Raw genomic sequence first — 13905 nt, forward strand, 5'->3', positions numbered from 1 at the left:
CCCCCCCCCCCCCCTTTCTTGGTTTTTTTTTTTTTCGGGGGCCCCCCTTTTTTGGGGGGAAGGGCACCCCCTTTTTTTTTAAGGAATTTCCTTTAAAGCGGTGGGGGGGAGGCATTGGAACCCACGGGGAAGGAAAAAAAAAGGGGGGGCGGGAAAAAAAACGGCCGGGGGGGGGGAAAGGGGGGGGGGATCAACGGGGGGGGGGGAAACCGGGGTGGGGGGGGCCCCAAAAAAAATGGGGGAGGCAACAGGGGGGGGGGTTTTGTTTCCCAAAATTTTCCAAAAGGGGACGGGGGGTTTGAAAGGGCACTCCGGGCCCCTCCCCCTTTTGGGGGGAATAGGGGGGGGGGGGGGGGGGCCCCCCCGGTTGGGGGGGGGGGATTTTTCCCCCCCCCCCCCCCCCCCCCCCAAAAAACACACACATTCCCTCCCCCCCCCCCCCTCCTACCCCCCTCCCCCCCCGCCCCCCCTCCTCCATTCCTGCCACCGCCGCAGCTCTGCCCCACTGGCCCTCCCGCCGCGCCCCAGCCCGCATGCAACTCGTAGTCAGTCCCCACACACACCCTCCTCGAGGACACCCTTTCCCCCTCAAGTCAGCCAGTCAGTCTGACACGCCTCGGAGCATGGAGGGACGGGCCCACACACACACACACACGCTGCACACAATTGGCTCGTGAGCCGACACGTAGCACCGGGTCCGGACTGCTGGACGCACAGCACACAGCACACAGGACAGCTCACGAGGCGCCCCCTCAAGCAGGCTCGACAACCTCTCCCTGGTCCGCGTCCTCCTCCGCTCGGGCGTAGAGGCCGCACCGCCCCCGCCGCCGAGCCGCCCGTCCTCGCGGGAGCCGCAGCCCGCGCCGCCGCCGCTCGGCTCGCCGCCGCTCGGCTCGCCGTTTGGCTCCGCGGCGCGCATCGCTCCCGTCGCCGCGGTGGGCGGCGGGGCGGAGCTCGATGTCTGCGCCGCCGCCGCCCCGGCCGCCGGCCCCGTTGCGTTTCGCGCAGAGAGTGGCGACGCCGCGGAGAGGGCGGCGGAGGCGTTGGCCGCCGCTGCCTCGACCGAGGTGTGAGCTCGCAGGGACAATCCGCTTCGTTGTGCCGCTCCGAGTCGCCTCTCCCTCCCCGGGCTAGCGTCCGCGCTCCGCGGCCCGAATCTACATGCACGCCGCTTGCCCAACACGCCTCGCGCATGGCCAGTACATGGGTGGCCATCGTTTGGAGATACCACCACGCACGTGGAAGGGGGCACCCGCGCAGGAGAGCCGGGCGAGAAGCCAGGGGGGAGAGAATATCCACATGGCATGTGCGCACGTCGCGCCCACAGGGGCAGCTGTTTCTAGTTTGTATACGCGTATCGGTCGGTCGTTTCCTTATTTTATAGAGTATGTGCGCTTGAGCGTGCTCTCTCTGCACGCCGGTGCAGAGACGTTCTGTGAAGACCAGCGCACAGCGCCATAGGACGTGTTTTCTTCTCAATAACAAGGCTGTGAACCGCTCTGTGCGCTGAAGACGAGACACGTTTCACATACGAGAGCTGCAGCCTGGGAGCTGTGGCGCTGGCGGCACGGCTGCGCTCCTGCAGCGCTCCTGTGGGGGGTGCGTCTGGCCGCGACGCTGCCACCGACCGTAGGGAGCGGGGGCGACGCGATGCGCGCTGTGTGGCTGATTCTACTGCTATGGCTGCGAAATAGAGAGGCTATGGGGCAAGTGTCAAGTGTGGTCAGGGAGGTGGCTCTACGTAGAGCCGTACGCCAGTGGCAGTGCGAGCGCGGTTGTGCAGTGCGGGGCGCGAGGGCGTTCCTCCACGCGCATCATTGGGCGATGCGGTACTTCTTGGGGACGCCGTCCACCATGAAGGTGACTTCTGTCAGAGCAGGGTCCTTCCATGGGTCGTACGCACTCCCTCCCGCGGCGGTGGGCGCGGCAGCCGCTGGAGGCGCATAGGCTGGCGGTGCAGCCGGGGGGGGCGGCGGATCCGCCGGCCAGGGCGCTGAGTCTCGAGTGGCCTCGCCGGCCGCCGCCGCGCCGCCGCCGCCGGCCTCCGAGCGCTTTGCGAGGTACTCAGCGAAGGATTCCGCCTTGTGGATCGCCTGCTGCTTGCCCTGTGGGTCGTAGACGGTGGGGGCGTGGTCGCGGGTTGCCTCGCCGCCGCCAAAGCCTACGGCGGGAAGGGGACGCTTTCCTGCCGAGACGCGACGTGGCCGTGCTGCATTGCGCGTCTGTGGCTCTTGCGCATTGCATTGCGGTGGGAGCACACCTTTCCCGCTGTTCATCGTGGCTCCGCTTGCCCTGGCTGTCGCAACACAGCTCCTCGCACCCTGGGTCGCAGCGAGACGAAGTCTTGCCACGTCGGCCAGACCGAGTACCAGGAAGAAGGATCTCATCCCGCACGTGCCACTCGTTTCTCGCGCCCTGCCGTGTGTCCCGGAGCGTGCAAGAAAGAGAATTCTGCAGTCCGCCCAGGCAGCGCCGGGACGCTCCTCTCCACCGTGATGCTCCTCGCCATCATCGTCACCACGACGTGTCTGCTACGGACGGGCGTCGCCCGCGACATGCGCACGTAGCCCGACAACTTTCAATCGCTCTGCAAGTCGCGGGCGGCTCCAACTGTCGATGTCGTCTCGCATTACCGGTACGCAGGCCTAACTGCTCTCTCTCTCCCCCCCCACTCCCCATCGAGACTGAGCCCCCGGTGATGAGGTCTGAAGCTCACCCATTGAGGAAGTGAGAACTGCTCGGCTCACCCCTGATCCTGCTGAACAAGCTCCTCTTGTAGCTCGATCGGTCACACCGCCATCGCCGCCGACGGAGAGGGGGGACGACACTGCTTCTGCAGCGTGCACCTCGATCCTGTACCGTCCGTGTTTTAGGTATGTTGTTTGTGATGACCCCCCCAATGAACACACCAGTGAGGGCGGGCGAGACGATCGAGGGGTCCCGTACCACGCGCAATTGACCCTATCCAGTGCTCAAGTGCTCAAGTGCTCAAGTGCTCAAGCGAGCACTTTTACGTTTGCGGATACGACAACTTGTTCCAGACCGAGTAGATAACACCGGCAACGTAGACGCGGCAGTGACGCCCCGCGATGCTCGACCTCGCCTTCCTGTTTCCGCTCTCGGCGTGGAGCAGCACGAACGGCCTGATCGTGGAGACGAGCCCGAATACCCTGCAAAAAATCTCCCCATCAGGAAGCTGCCCCGCCAGTGCCTACGACGACACTGCCCGCACGGTGCGGCTAAACCACCCCCGACCTCCCCACCACCGTGATGTGTGATTGTGGTGAGTTCCGCCGTGCGCTCGTCAGGGGTGCGCGGTGTCAGGCTTCACCGCGACCATTCCCGCGACCCCTGGGCCAATCGGGGGTTGGGGCGGCGGCTGCGGCGGCGGCGGCTCAAACCACTACCGCATGTGCTTCTCCTCGGACCCAACTGACGACTCAGACTGTGGGAGTGGCCTTGGTGTGGGCATATTCCTGTACAGCAGCATGACGTGCGTGCCCATCCACCCCCTCCCCCCTCCCCCCTCTGCCGTGATTCCCCGTGGTCCCTGGTGAGAGCTGACGCGCGTTGGACGGCGTTGCACGGCGCGGGGGCGATTAGCGGCGCTCACCGCGCGACGCTCAGCACCCTCCCTCCGGACTCCGGGTCCGCCAGTTGATTGCGCCTACTTTCATGAGCGTCGACACATGGTAGTTATCGAGATATGGTTGATCAAAGTTGTGACACCGTCACAAAAGTGAAGCACGTATTGGGAGCGAGACTGCGAGGCCAGACCGAGGTCAGCCGAGGACGGGAGTCGAAAAGCGTTAGAGTGGCTGCAGAGCCACATCTATCTACCTCTCAGTCTACCCTTAGATTGTGGTTGAGCACTGTCTGTAGTGGCTGGGGTCAGGGCAAATACACCGTGGTGAAGGAGGAGGTCCTCACGATACAGACACCTGGAGGTCCTCACGACTATAAACCGCACACGAACGAGAGGGTCCGACTCTCTCCTAATTGCTAATAAAAGGCATTGCACCCCGCATCGTCGCGAGGAACGATGAGCTCGGCATCAAGCTCGACAAAATATGGTTCTCACACAGCATTCAAGGGAGAGGTCCTCGCACGCATACTACTGAGGACCCCGTCTATGAGGACCTCTGTCTGACGTGAGGACCTCTGTGTTTGTGAGGACCTCTCTCCCGCCGACTCCCCACGGCGTAGCGGCCCAACCATCCTGCTCCATCCGCTGCGCCTTTGCGCTCAGACCGTGCGGGGGTACCAATCGCGACTCCCTCTCTCTCTTGCTCCTCCAAATCGTCCGCCACCTCGGCCACTGGAGTCGAGTCAGCATGCTGCATAGGCTCCCCCTAATAGGAGCTGTTGAGGGTCAGAATTAACTTGATTTGTGTTGTGCCTCGGCTCCAGTGGCCAAGGAGCTGTGTTCAACGGCGTTTGTTTACTTTTCTTTTTCCTCGCCGCCAAATATCCACCGCGCAAGAATGGGAGGGGGTGGATCAGAAGGACGGGTGGTGGCGCACACTTGCCAAAGCCTATTCTACAAGATGCAGGGGAAGAAGGAAGAATGGTGGTAGCTACCAGCGGGGGAGGATGCGGGGAGGTACAGGAGGGAGGCACACACAGGCGATGACAATCCAATGTATGAGTGTATGCAAGCAGAGGCGCGTGTGCTAATTCTAGGCCGCACGTCGTGGCACTATGACGGAGGTAGACGTGCGACCGCAGCGCGCCCACCACAGTCTCGGTGGTGCGCGCGTGTTAGCGATAGAGTTGCGGGGAGAGCCATGCCCGACTTTTCGAAGGCGAGCCCCACGCCACGGATGCCAGCCGTGCCTTCGCGGGAGTCGTCTCACGAGCCGCGCCCCGTCGGCACTGTCCCCGAGTAGCCCCGCCTTGGCGGCACACACTCTCGACCAGGACAGTCCGGCCTCCGGGAACGTGTCGCGCGCCGGCGACGATTGCGGCGTGGTCGTTTTGAAGCGAAGATGGCACGACCACCGCCCTGCTTCGCAGACCGGGCAAGGAGGGGGCTGCTCCCGTTCCGCGAGGAACAGGAGGTCTCCCCCCCTCCCCCGGCCTGAGCAGCGACGCGTGGAAGGCAGCCCCTTTTGAGTCGAGGGCGGCGCGACCATTGCCGAGCTCCAGCGACCAAAGGCCCGGGCGTCTGCTGATGGTCGCGCCGCCCCGCTCCGCGCCGCCCGCCGCCGCGCCGCGCCGCCGCCCGATGATTATTAAGTAATAATGAATTAACAAATAATTAATTACCCCACCCGCCGCCGCGCCGCCCCGCCCTGCGCCGCCCGCTGCCTCGCCGCGCCGCCGCCTCGCGCTGCCCGCCGCCGCGCCGCTTATGGCAGGGAAGCTTTTGTGGGTAATATAAAAAAGAAACAAGCGCCTTCACCACCCAGACATGACCTCCGAGAGCTCTGCGTCGCCCTCGCCGGACCAGCAGCGCAAGCAGGAGAAGCGCGAGCGCAAGCGAGAAAAGAAGGAGAAGAAGCGCGAGCGCAAGAGGGAGAAGAAGCGCCGGCGCGAGCGCCCGCGCGCAGAGGCGCCGCTCGAGGAGGCGACGGCGGACGTTGCAGGGCGCGAGTTCTGTAGCGCGCTGCGGCTGGGCCACGCCGCGGAGGTCGCGGCGCTGCTGCAGTCGCGGCCGGGCCTGCTCCGGATGCGGATTTGCCTGCCGGGCGAGAGCGAGCTGGTGCGGCTGCTCGCGCCGGCGACGGTGTGGTCGGTGGTGCACGAGGCGGTATTTCGCTGCACCACCACGGGGGAGCGGATGGGTACCACTGCGCTCGCGCGCCTCTCCGAGCGCGGCGCCGTGAGCCTGCAGATCGCACAGCCCGCCACGAGTCGCGTCTCTTCACGGGCAGAGTTGTCGACAGGCGCCGTCGGCGTGCTCGCCTCGGTCCTCCGCAGCTGCGACGACCAGAGCCTCGATGCCTCCCGCCTCGTGCCGACAGACGCCGCCGACGCCGCCGACGCCGACGCCGACCTCATCGACGGCCAGTCCCTCAGCGCACACGACGCCGTTCCGCCAAAGCGACGTCGCGCGTCCGTTTCCTCCTCCTCCGCCGCCGCCGCCGCTGCCGCCGCTGCTGCCGGCGGGAGGACGTCACTCGACGCGCCTCCGGCGGACTGGCTCGACTCGAGGCTCGACGATTCGCGCGCCGCGCCGCCTCCTCCCAACCAGCGGGCGAGGGTGGTGGAGGAGGCGCCGCTGCACGTGGCCGCCTGGCCGGGCGGCGGTTTTATTTCTCGGCGGATTTGTTCTCTTTTTTCTAGGCGCCGCTGCACGTGGCCGCCTGGCGGGGCAGTCAGCCGGCGGTCGAGATGCTGCTCATCGCAGGCGCAGACCTGCTCGCCCCCTCCGCCGCCTCGGGCCTGCTCCCGGTCCACGTCGCCTGCGACCCCCGCTCGCCCGCCTACCAGCAGGTCCATATCTCCCCACATCTCCCCACATCTCGCTCGCCCGCCTACCAGCAGGTCCATATCTCCCCACATCTCCCCACATCTCGCTCGCCCGCCTACCAGCAGGATCCCCTGTTCACTCTCACTGGTGAAGGAGGGACGAGGGCTCATTGTTCATCGCGCGCCCGCGTGCCGAAAGGGCGACGGGACCTTCCTGCCTTGGCTGCTCCGCAAGATGGGCGAGGTGTGGGGAGATGTGGGGAGATGTGGGGAGATATGGGGAGATGGCTGCTCCGCAAGATGGGCGAGATGGGCGAGGTTGTCGCACCACCCGAGATGACCTGAGATGGCCCGAGATGGACCCGAGAGGGCCCGAGAGGACCCGAGAGGACCCGAGCGGACCCGAGAGGACCCGAGAGGACCCGAGAGGACCCGAGGTGGGCGCGCCCCGCCCTTGCCTCCGCCACCCTCGTGCACGCGTGTGTGCGGGGGCATCCACCTCACCTCGCCCCACCTTTAGGCGGACGCGGGCGGCGCCGGTCCGTCCGACGTGGCTGCGCGGCTGCGAGCGGACGTGCCAGCCGCGTTTTGGAGCCGCGGCTGCGACCCGGCACCGCTGGGCATCGCGCCGCCGCCCAGCTCGTACAGCGAGAGGGTGGCTCGGCGGCTGGCGTCATACCGCGACCTGGACAACCCACTCGGGGAGGGGGAGTACGACTACTAGGGGCGTAGACAGGGATGCCTAGAAAGCTCTCGTGTATGTGTATGTGTGTCTGTCTGTCTCTTGTGTTGTCTAGGTCTGTCTCTTTCTGAGGTTGTCTGGGTGTCTCTCAGTGAGTTATCTGAGTTGTCGCTCGGTTGCACATGCAGTCCCTCAGCGTCAGCCTCTCGGCGGCAGTTCCAGTTCTTCGTATCTCAAGATCTGCAGACCCTTCGTCCTCAAGGCTTCGTTCGCGGTTCGGTCAAGGAGTAGGTGGCCGTACAGACTACACGAAGGAGTTCTAGTATCTATAGAGACGGTGAGCCGATCATCTGCGAGACGCCGAGAGAAGGGCAAACAGCGAGTTCCTGCCGGGCTGCCCCTTGAGCCTTGTCGCGCCCGGCGCTCGTCCGGATCCTCTCTAGACTGAAGACTCTACCTCTTGCTCTTCGACGGCACGGCCTCTCGTGCGCCGGAGAGACGGAGACAGTGCATCTGCCGCGACGGTGTGACCATCGATGCGGGTTGCTGCCCGGCGGCATCGGGAACGTGCACTCCTTGCACGTGCCCCACTACAGCCCCTTACTTCATGTGCGTCATTCTCTGGGCTCACCAACTGAATGAAGCACCCCCTGGTCAGACTTTCCCGCGCCACGTGGATCTCGAGCGCAGGCTGGTTCGGCAGCGAGACAGAAATCACCAGCACGTTCTCCGCGCAGCCGTAGCCCGGGCTATAGGCATCCAAACGGAAGCCACAGGGCCCAAACCGCTCCAAGAATCGGTGCATCGTCGAAGGTCGCAAAGGCTCCGCCCCATTCACGGCGGACATAACACATGACAGATCGAGCCGACCGAGCTGTTCGTCCCTCACCTTCCGGGCACAGAGCTCGAACGCAAAATTAGGGGCGAAAATGTGCGTCGCGCTGTAGTACGAGATTGCTTCGAGCCACCGCACCGGCCGCTTGACAAACGACGCGGGTGACATTAGTGTGCAGCTCGCCCCCTCGACGATCGAAAAAGCAATGTTGCCAATCAGTCCAAGGTCGTGATATTGTGGCAGCCAGCAGCAGAAGCGCAGCCCTCCAGCATCACGCGAAGGCGATGCGAGTACATCTCCCATGGCTGTGAGATTTGCTCTGAGCTGCTTATGCGTCACGGACACACCCTTTGGTGTGCCGGTGCTACCACTCGTGAACTGAATGAATGCCAGGGCTTCCTCGTCAATGAGCAGAGGTCCGCAAAATAACGATCGAACTGCGTCATCGCTCGCGTCATCGGTCTCGTACCACGCAAAGGGCTGCTGCGTGGAAGGCACGTCAGTCTGGTGCTGAACCCAAGCTCCGCGCAGCGCGGCGGACAGCCTTTTCTCGGTTAGTGCAACTGCTGGCTTGGCGCAGCGTGCGTGTGCATCCATCTTGTCAAGGCCTTTTTCGGGATGTGCCGGATCTGGCGGGTATATGGGTACTGCGACCACGCCGGCACGGAGACAGCCCAGAAAGGCGGATATGAACGCTAGACCCGGCAAGTAGACCAGGAGTGCCCGCTCGCCCTTGCCGACTAGCCATTCGTTCATGAGGCGTGATGAGACAATAGACGTCTGAGTTTCAAGTGCAGCGAAGCTCAAGATGGCCTCCTCACTCCCGTCATCACGCAGCCAGCGAAATGCGACGGAATCGGGCGCCGTGGAGCTCCAGTGAAGCAGCTGATCGACCAGAGTGGTCCCCATAGGGAATTCCAGGCGACTTTTACGTGCGCTCGACTATAGGGATCCCTAGTCTGTCCCCCACGTAGCTGGACGGAGGGAACTGCGGTCGCGGTCGCCCGTCGGGGGGTCAGTTATGAGCATTGTCGTGCCAATTTCAGAGCAGGGCGCGCAGCCTGCAAAGAGCAGCTCGCCCACCCGCAAGAAGCTTGGCGTCGTCGCTGCGCTGACCGGAGTGGGCCTCGTCATCGGAGGAGCAACTGGCACTCTCGCCTTCAGCTCCGACGCTTCGGTGGCGTCGACAGTCAATGCCATCAAACTTGCTCTGCCCGCCGAGAACGGCGTGGTGCTGTTGGAGAAGGCGCGCCCTCAAGCCCAACCGGCGGCCCCCGTCCCCATCTCGCCTCAATATTGTGTAAGGGTGCCATTTGCAAACAGTTGCCGGTTCTCCCAGGTGTTTCATCCTGTCCCTGCGCAAGAGAAGGCCGCGGTACGTATAAAACCTGCAGCGGCGCCGCGCTCCCCGTCCCCGTGCGCGCTCCTGCGCGCGGGTGCGCCGCGCCGAGCGGACGCGCGGCGGCCCGACTGACGCCGCACGCCCGCCGCACTCGCCGGGTGCCCGCACCGCGACATGCCGTCACGCCCCCGCGCCCGCGCGCAGGACTCGGAAACGCTCGACAAGGTCCGCGAAATCATCTCCGAGCAGCTGGGCGTGGACCTCGACAAGGTCGCCGCCGACGCCAAGTTCGTTGACCTCGGCCTCGACTCGCTCGACACCGTGGAGATCATGATGGCGCTCGAGGAGCAGTTCACAATCACCCTCGACGAGGAGGGCACGGAGGAGATCAACACCGTCCAGGAGGCCGCGGACATGATTGCCGGGCTGAAGTGACGATCTCCCCCCCTCTTCAGCATCGCCTCCCCGTCGTCTCCCGTCCCGTTAAACAAAGCACCTTCGTCCTCCGTCCGTGTGTGCACCCGACCTCTCGCCCCCTCGATCGGGCTCCCCCGGGGGAGGAGGAGAACAACGACAACCACTCGGGAGACTCCCCAAGAAGCTTTTCGTTTTGATTTGGCGGTCCCATTCAGAAAAAACCGCGAGCGGGAAGTTGTCGTCGTTGTTGGAGAGGGGGTTGGTTGGGCAACAACTCGCTGGCGCCGAGCAGGAGGGCCCGGCGCACAACCCCTGGTCAACTGAGGGTCCTTCCCCGTATCTTTTTTGGCTAAGTATCCTTATGTTTTTTTTTAAATGAACTCGGGGGCACGGGACGCGGCACAAACGGGGCACAATCCACAAACGCCAGGCTACAAAGACGGGGAGGCACGTAGTGACGCAGGGGAGTCTAGGCGACGGTGGCGTCCTCCGACGCCACGGCGAGCCTGAGCTCGGTCGCAATCTCTTCCGCCGCCGCGAGCTGCAGCGCGACTGACATGCGCTGGGCCTGCAGCGACAGCCACGACCGCGTCGACCAGCTCGCCTCGTCCTCGTGCTTATGTTTCACATGTATCATGTTAGCGGGGGAGGCTGTCTGAGGTGATCCTGGTGGCCTGGGCGGACCACGGTCTTCGTGTGTGTAGTACGTCTACGAGTTGTTATGAGTCGCTGAGAGTGTAATACGTCTACGAGTTGCTATGAGTCTTTGTGTGTGTAATACGTCTACGAGTTGCTACGAATGCAGACTTCGACCATCTGAGCCCCCCCCCCCCCCCCCCGCGCGCTCCCCCGCCTCAAGCTCTTACTCCCCCCCCTGGTGGGGCTGCCCGGCAAGAAGAGCAAGGAGCAGCTGATGCTGCTGCTCGCCGACGACTTTGCGCCCGTGCTCGGCGAGCTCGGCCTAGCGGGCCGATAGTTGCGCCCTGTGCGCTCGTGGGGCTTTGCGTCTTGTGTCTCGGTCGCTCGAGGCGTCTCGCTCTTTCTTGCCGACGTCTACTGTCGAGCCGGCACCAACTTGATTCGTAGATCGGCGTCTCCCCCTCCCCCTATGGACCGCCACCCCCCTTCAATCCGTAACTCCGTAAAATCGCGTAAAAAGCGCCCAAATTGAGCGTGAAGCGGCTCCAGCCGCCTCGGAGCGTGCGCCCCAGCTTGCGGCAGGCGATACACGGGTCACGGCGTGACTGAGGACTTTCGGCGACGTCCGTTCCCTTGGTTGGACACGCGACACATGGCACGGACGATCTCAGCATTGTGCTGGAGGGTCTGCTCAACGAACTCGGGATAGCCGACCTCAGTACGTTCGAGGCTTTGCTCTTGCACGATACGGGCGCGGTGCTCGACGCGATCCGAAGCCGCACCGCTGCAGCCGCAGAGGCTGGTGCGGCGGCTTATGCCAGCTCAGCCACGAGCAATGTTGTTGTGTCCCCAAGCAGCACTGCTACCGCTGGCGTAATCTCTGTGCAGCACAAGGGCAGCTTCTCCCGCACTCTCGTCAGCACAGACACGCAAACCACGCTAAGGGGCTCGGACATCCATGCAGCCGCGAGTGCTGAGATGCTGCTTCGGCAGGAGTTGGAAGAGAAGTTGCGGTCACGGTTAAGGAGCTTCTGAGCAGCGCTCTGCGAGCGCTGTGAAGAGGGCGCTCGCGTCGGCGCGGGATGAGCTTGCTGCGGCACAAGAGCTGAGGCGCTCCGACCGCGACAACCTGAGGACAGCGCAGCAGGCTGCTAAACGCGACATCAAAGCGGCCGAGCGGATGGCCGACGAGGTAAAACACGCAGCTCGAGCTGATTTTGAGTGGCGTATCGGCGAGATGCGTGCCAAGATGCAGGCTGAGCTGCGCGAGCAGCTCGACGCGCTGCAGATTTCGATGGAGGCAGAGGCGAGGCGCGCTGATGCCGCAGCGTGGCGGAGAGGTCAAGGCGCTGCACAACAAGATGGAGGGGATTATGCACACGCGTGAGGGGTTGATAGTCGCACTCGCAGAGGCGCAGCTCGGCAAGCACGAATATAGTGATTGTTAAGAGATATACGTAGCGTTACAGTCGTACGGTCGTTGACCCTCCCACTGTGAGCCTGGGCCGCCCGGACCCCAGAGCTGTTGGCCTCTGCTGCGCGTGCAGAGCACAGCGTTGTGCGCGAGCGTTGGAGAGGCCAGCCTCCGGCTTCTCAGCGTGTCGCGAGCGCTGTGTCTCTATCTGCCTGGTGGATGGGTGTGGTGGGGGACTCCTGGTGGCTTTTGGTCACAAATTTACGGATTTACGGATTTACGGATCGACCCCCCTCCCTCCCCGTCCCGCGGCCCGGGGCCGTGAGACGCCGATCTACGAATCAAGTTGGTGCCGGGAGCGTGTCGTGAAAGACGTCTCTTTGTTACTTCTTTTGCCGAGAGTGCCAGCGCGCTCCAGTCCCGAGCGTGCCCACTTACACCTTGTGTGGCACCGGAGAAGTTGACCTGACCTTGCCCGGTACACGCAAAAATCAAACCGTGCCAAACGCGGCGCGCACCTGCTCTAGCAGCGCGGGGTCCACCCGTGCGATCGCCGCGCCAAAGGCTGCACCGTGCGCCTCCTGCGCCACGCCGAGGCTGCGCTGCAACGCCGGCCGGAGCGGCATCGCCGCGAGCGAGTCGAAGGGCTCGAGCGCGTGCGAGAAGGCGGCTCGAACCGCCTCGGGCGGCGGCGACCGAGCCGGCGAGGGAGGCGGCTGCTCTTCGTCGGCAAGGGCGGAGACGCAGAGGGAGAGGACCTCCTCGAGGCAGCCGAGCGCCTTTGCGTCGAGATCGAGATGCACCGAGAGGAGCCGAGATGAGCCGAGAGGAGCCGAGAGGAGCCGAGAGGAGCCGAGAGGCAGCCGAGAGGAGCCGAGAGGAGCCGAGAGGAGCCGAGAGGAGCCGAGAGGAGCCGAGAGGAGCCGAGAGGAGCCGAGAGGAGCCGAGAGGAGCCGAGAGGAGCCGAGAGGAGCCGAGAGGAGCCGAGAGGAGCGGAGATCGAGGCAGCGCACGCCTTTGGGTCGAGGGGCAACAGCGCAGCGAGCGCGAGCGCGGCGAGCCGCCGCTGCGACGAAAGCAGCATCCCGTCGCATACGGCGAGCCACGCAAAGCAAAAGGCCGGCAGCGGCTCTGCGAGGCCGAGTGCGGAAGCGGCCGACGAGAGCGCCGCCTCGGACAGAGCAATCACAGTTGCAGCGGGCGTCGTCGCAATCAACAGTGCGACGCACGTCGTCGAGACTGAGAAGAGTTGTGTGTGTGTAGCTGCCGCTATTCGCGCCTCGAAGGTGGACGGCGCGACGAGGAGCGCCCGGCCGGCCACGCCTCCGAACGTGGCGAGCGAGAGCTCGGAGTACCCTTCCCCCTGCCCCTCGCACGGCCCCTGCAGCACCGCCTGCGCCACCAGCGCCAGCGGCCGCTCCAGCAGCGGTGCGTGCGCCGGGGCGAGCACGAGCAGCGAGTGCATCGCGCCGGCGACGGCGATCGTGCCTCTCCGGTCGGCGCACGAGCTACGCACCGCCTAGAAAAGAAGACTTTCCCGTGTCCGTGCCGGTGCGCGCCAGTCCCGTGCCCTGTGTCGTGCGAAACAGAAGAAGCACGAGTGAAACGAGAACTCCGACGAGGACAGAAACGGGCCGAGTCGCAGAGCTGCTCGCCTCCTCGAGCAGCGCGGAGAGCATCCCCGCCCGAGGAGCGAGCAGCCGGCCGCAGAGCAGTCCCGCCTGCAAGCGTGTCATCACGGGACGTGTCACGGTCGTGTCCCGTCTGGCCGAGCAGCCGGCCGCAGAGTCAGCCCCGCCGCGTCGTGCAGCAAGTACCAGTCGAGCAGCTGCATCAGCGGGCGGCACAAGTCGCTCCCCACATCGAGCAGCGCCGGCATCCGCGCCGCGAGGCACAGCAGCGCCTAATCTCGGCCAATCTCGGGCGTATCTCGAGCGAGCTCAAGACCGCCTCTCGGTCGGCGAGGACCAGCAGCGCCTCGGCCAGACCCGCGTCGCCTCCTCCCCCGCCTCCTCCCCCGCCTCCTCCCCCGCCTCCGCCTCTTCGGCCTCCTCCCCCCCCCCCTCCTCCTCCGCCCCCTCCTCCGCCAACGGGCAGTGAGGCGAGCGCCTCGCGCCAGACCGCCACCGCCGCCTCAATCAAGCCAACCGCCACCGGCGCTC

General features: G+C 64.8%; 5 protein-coding genes across 5 annotated transcripts in view; 4 read left to right on the forward strand and 1 right to left on the reverse strand.

Moving 5' to 3' along the window:
- The window catches only part of EMIHUDRAFT_108187 (hypothetical protein), a gene marked incomplete at both ends in the record, with an annotated part of 1933 nt that extends 860 nt beyond the window's left edge, over positions 1-1073 (forward strand). The window contains one exon of the mRNA XM_005793370.1: positions 761-1073. Within this exon, the coding sequence (XP_005793427.1) occupies positions 761-1073 (313 nt within the window). The remainder of the gene's footprint in view (positions 1-760) is intronic.
- A 4340-nt stretch (positions 1074-5413) lies between these two features.
- On the forward strand, positions 5414-7138 carry EMIHUDRAFT_466378 (hypothetical protein; the record flags this gene model as incomplete). The annotated part of the gene is made up of 3 exons (XM_005793371.1): positions 5414-6229; positions 6289-6438; positions 6935-7138. The coding sequence occupies 3 exons, from the start codon at positions 5414-5416 to the stop codon at positions 7136-7138; spliced, it is 1170 nt and encodes a 389-aa protein (XP_005793428.1).
- Positions 7139-7549: 411 nt separating this feature from the next.
- EMIHUDRAFT_222031 (hypothetical protein) lies at positions 7550-8840 on the reverse strand (the record flags this gene model as incomplete). The annotated part of the gene is made up of 2 exons (XM_005793372.1): positions 7550-7576; positions 7728-8840. 2 exons carry the CDS (start codon positions 8838-8840, stop codon positions 7550-7552), a joined length of 1140 nt encoding a protein of 379 aa, XP_005793429.1.
- Positions 8841-9447: 607 nt separating this feature from the next.
- On the forward strand, positions 9448-9708 carry EMIHUDRAFT_69472 (hypothetical protein; the record flags this gene model as incomplete). Its single annotated transcript, XM_005793373.1, has 1 exon — positions 9448-9708. One exon carries the CDS (start codon positions 9448-9450, stop codon positions 9706-9708), a length of 261 nt encoding a protein of 86 aa, XP_005793430.1.
- An 895-nt stretch (positions 9709-10603) lies between these two features.
- On the forward strand, positions 10604-11777 carry EMIHUDRAFT_222034 (hypothetical protein; the record flags this gene model as incomplete). Its single annotated transcript, XM_005793374.1, has 4 exons — positions 10604-10665; positions 11001-11348; positions 11392-11669; positions 11740-11777. 4 exons carry the CDS (start codon positions 10604-10606, stop codon positions 11775-11777), a joined length of 726 nt encoding a protein of 241 aa, XP_005793431.1.
- Between the last annotated feature and the right edge of the window lie 2128 nt (positions 11778-13905).

The sequence above is a fragment of the Emiliania huxleyi genome, assembly GCF_000372725.1.
Source record: "Emiliania huxleyi CCMP1516 unplaced genomic scaffold EMIHUscaffold_101, whole genome shotgun sequence".
Lineage (NCBI taxonomy): Eukaryota > Haptophyta > Isochrysidales > Noelaerhabdaceae > Emiliania > Emiliania huxleyi.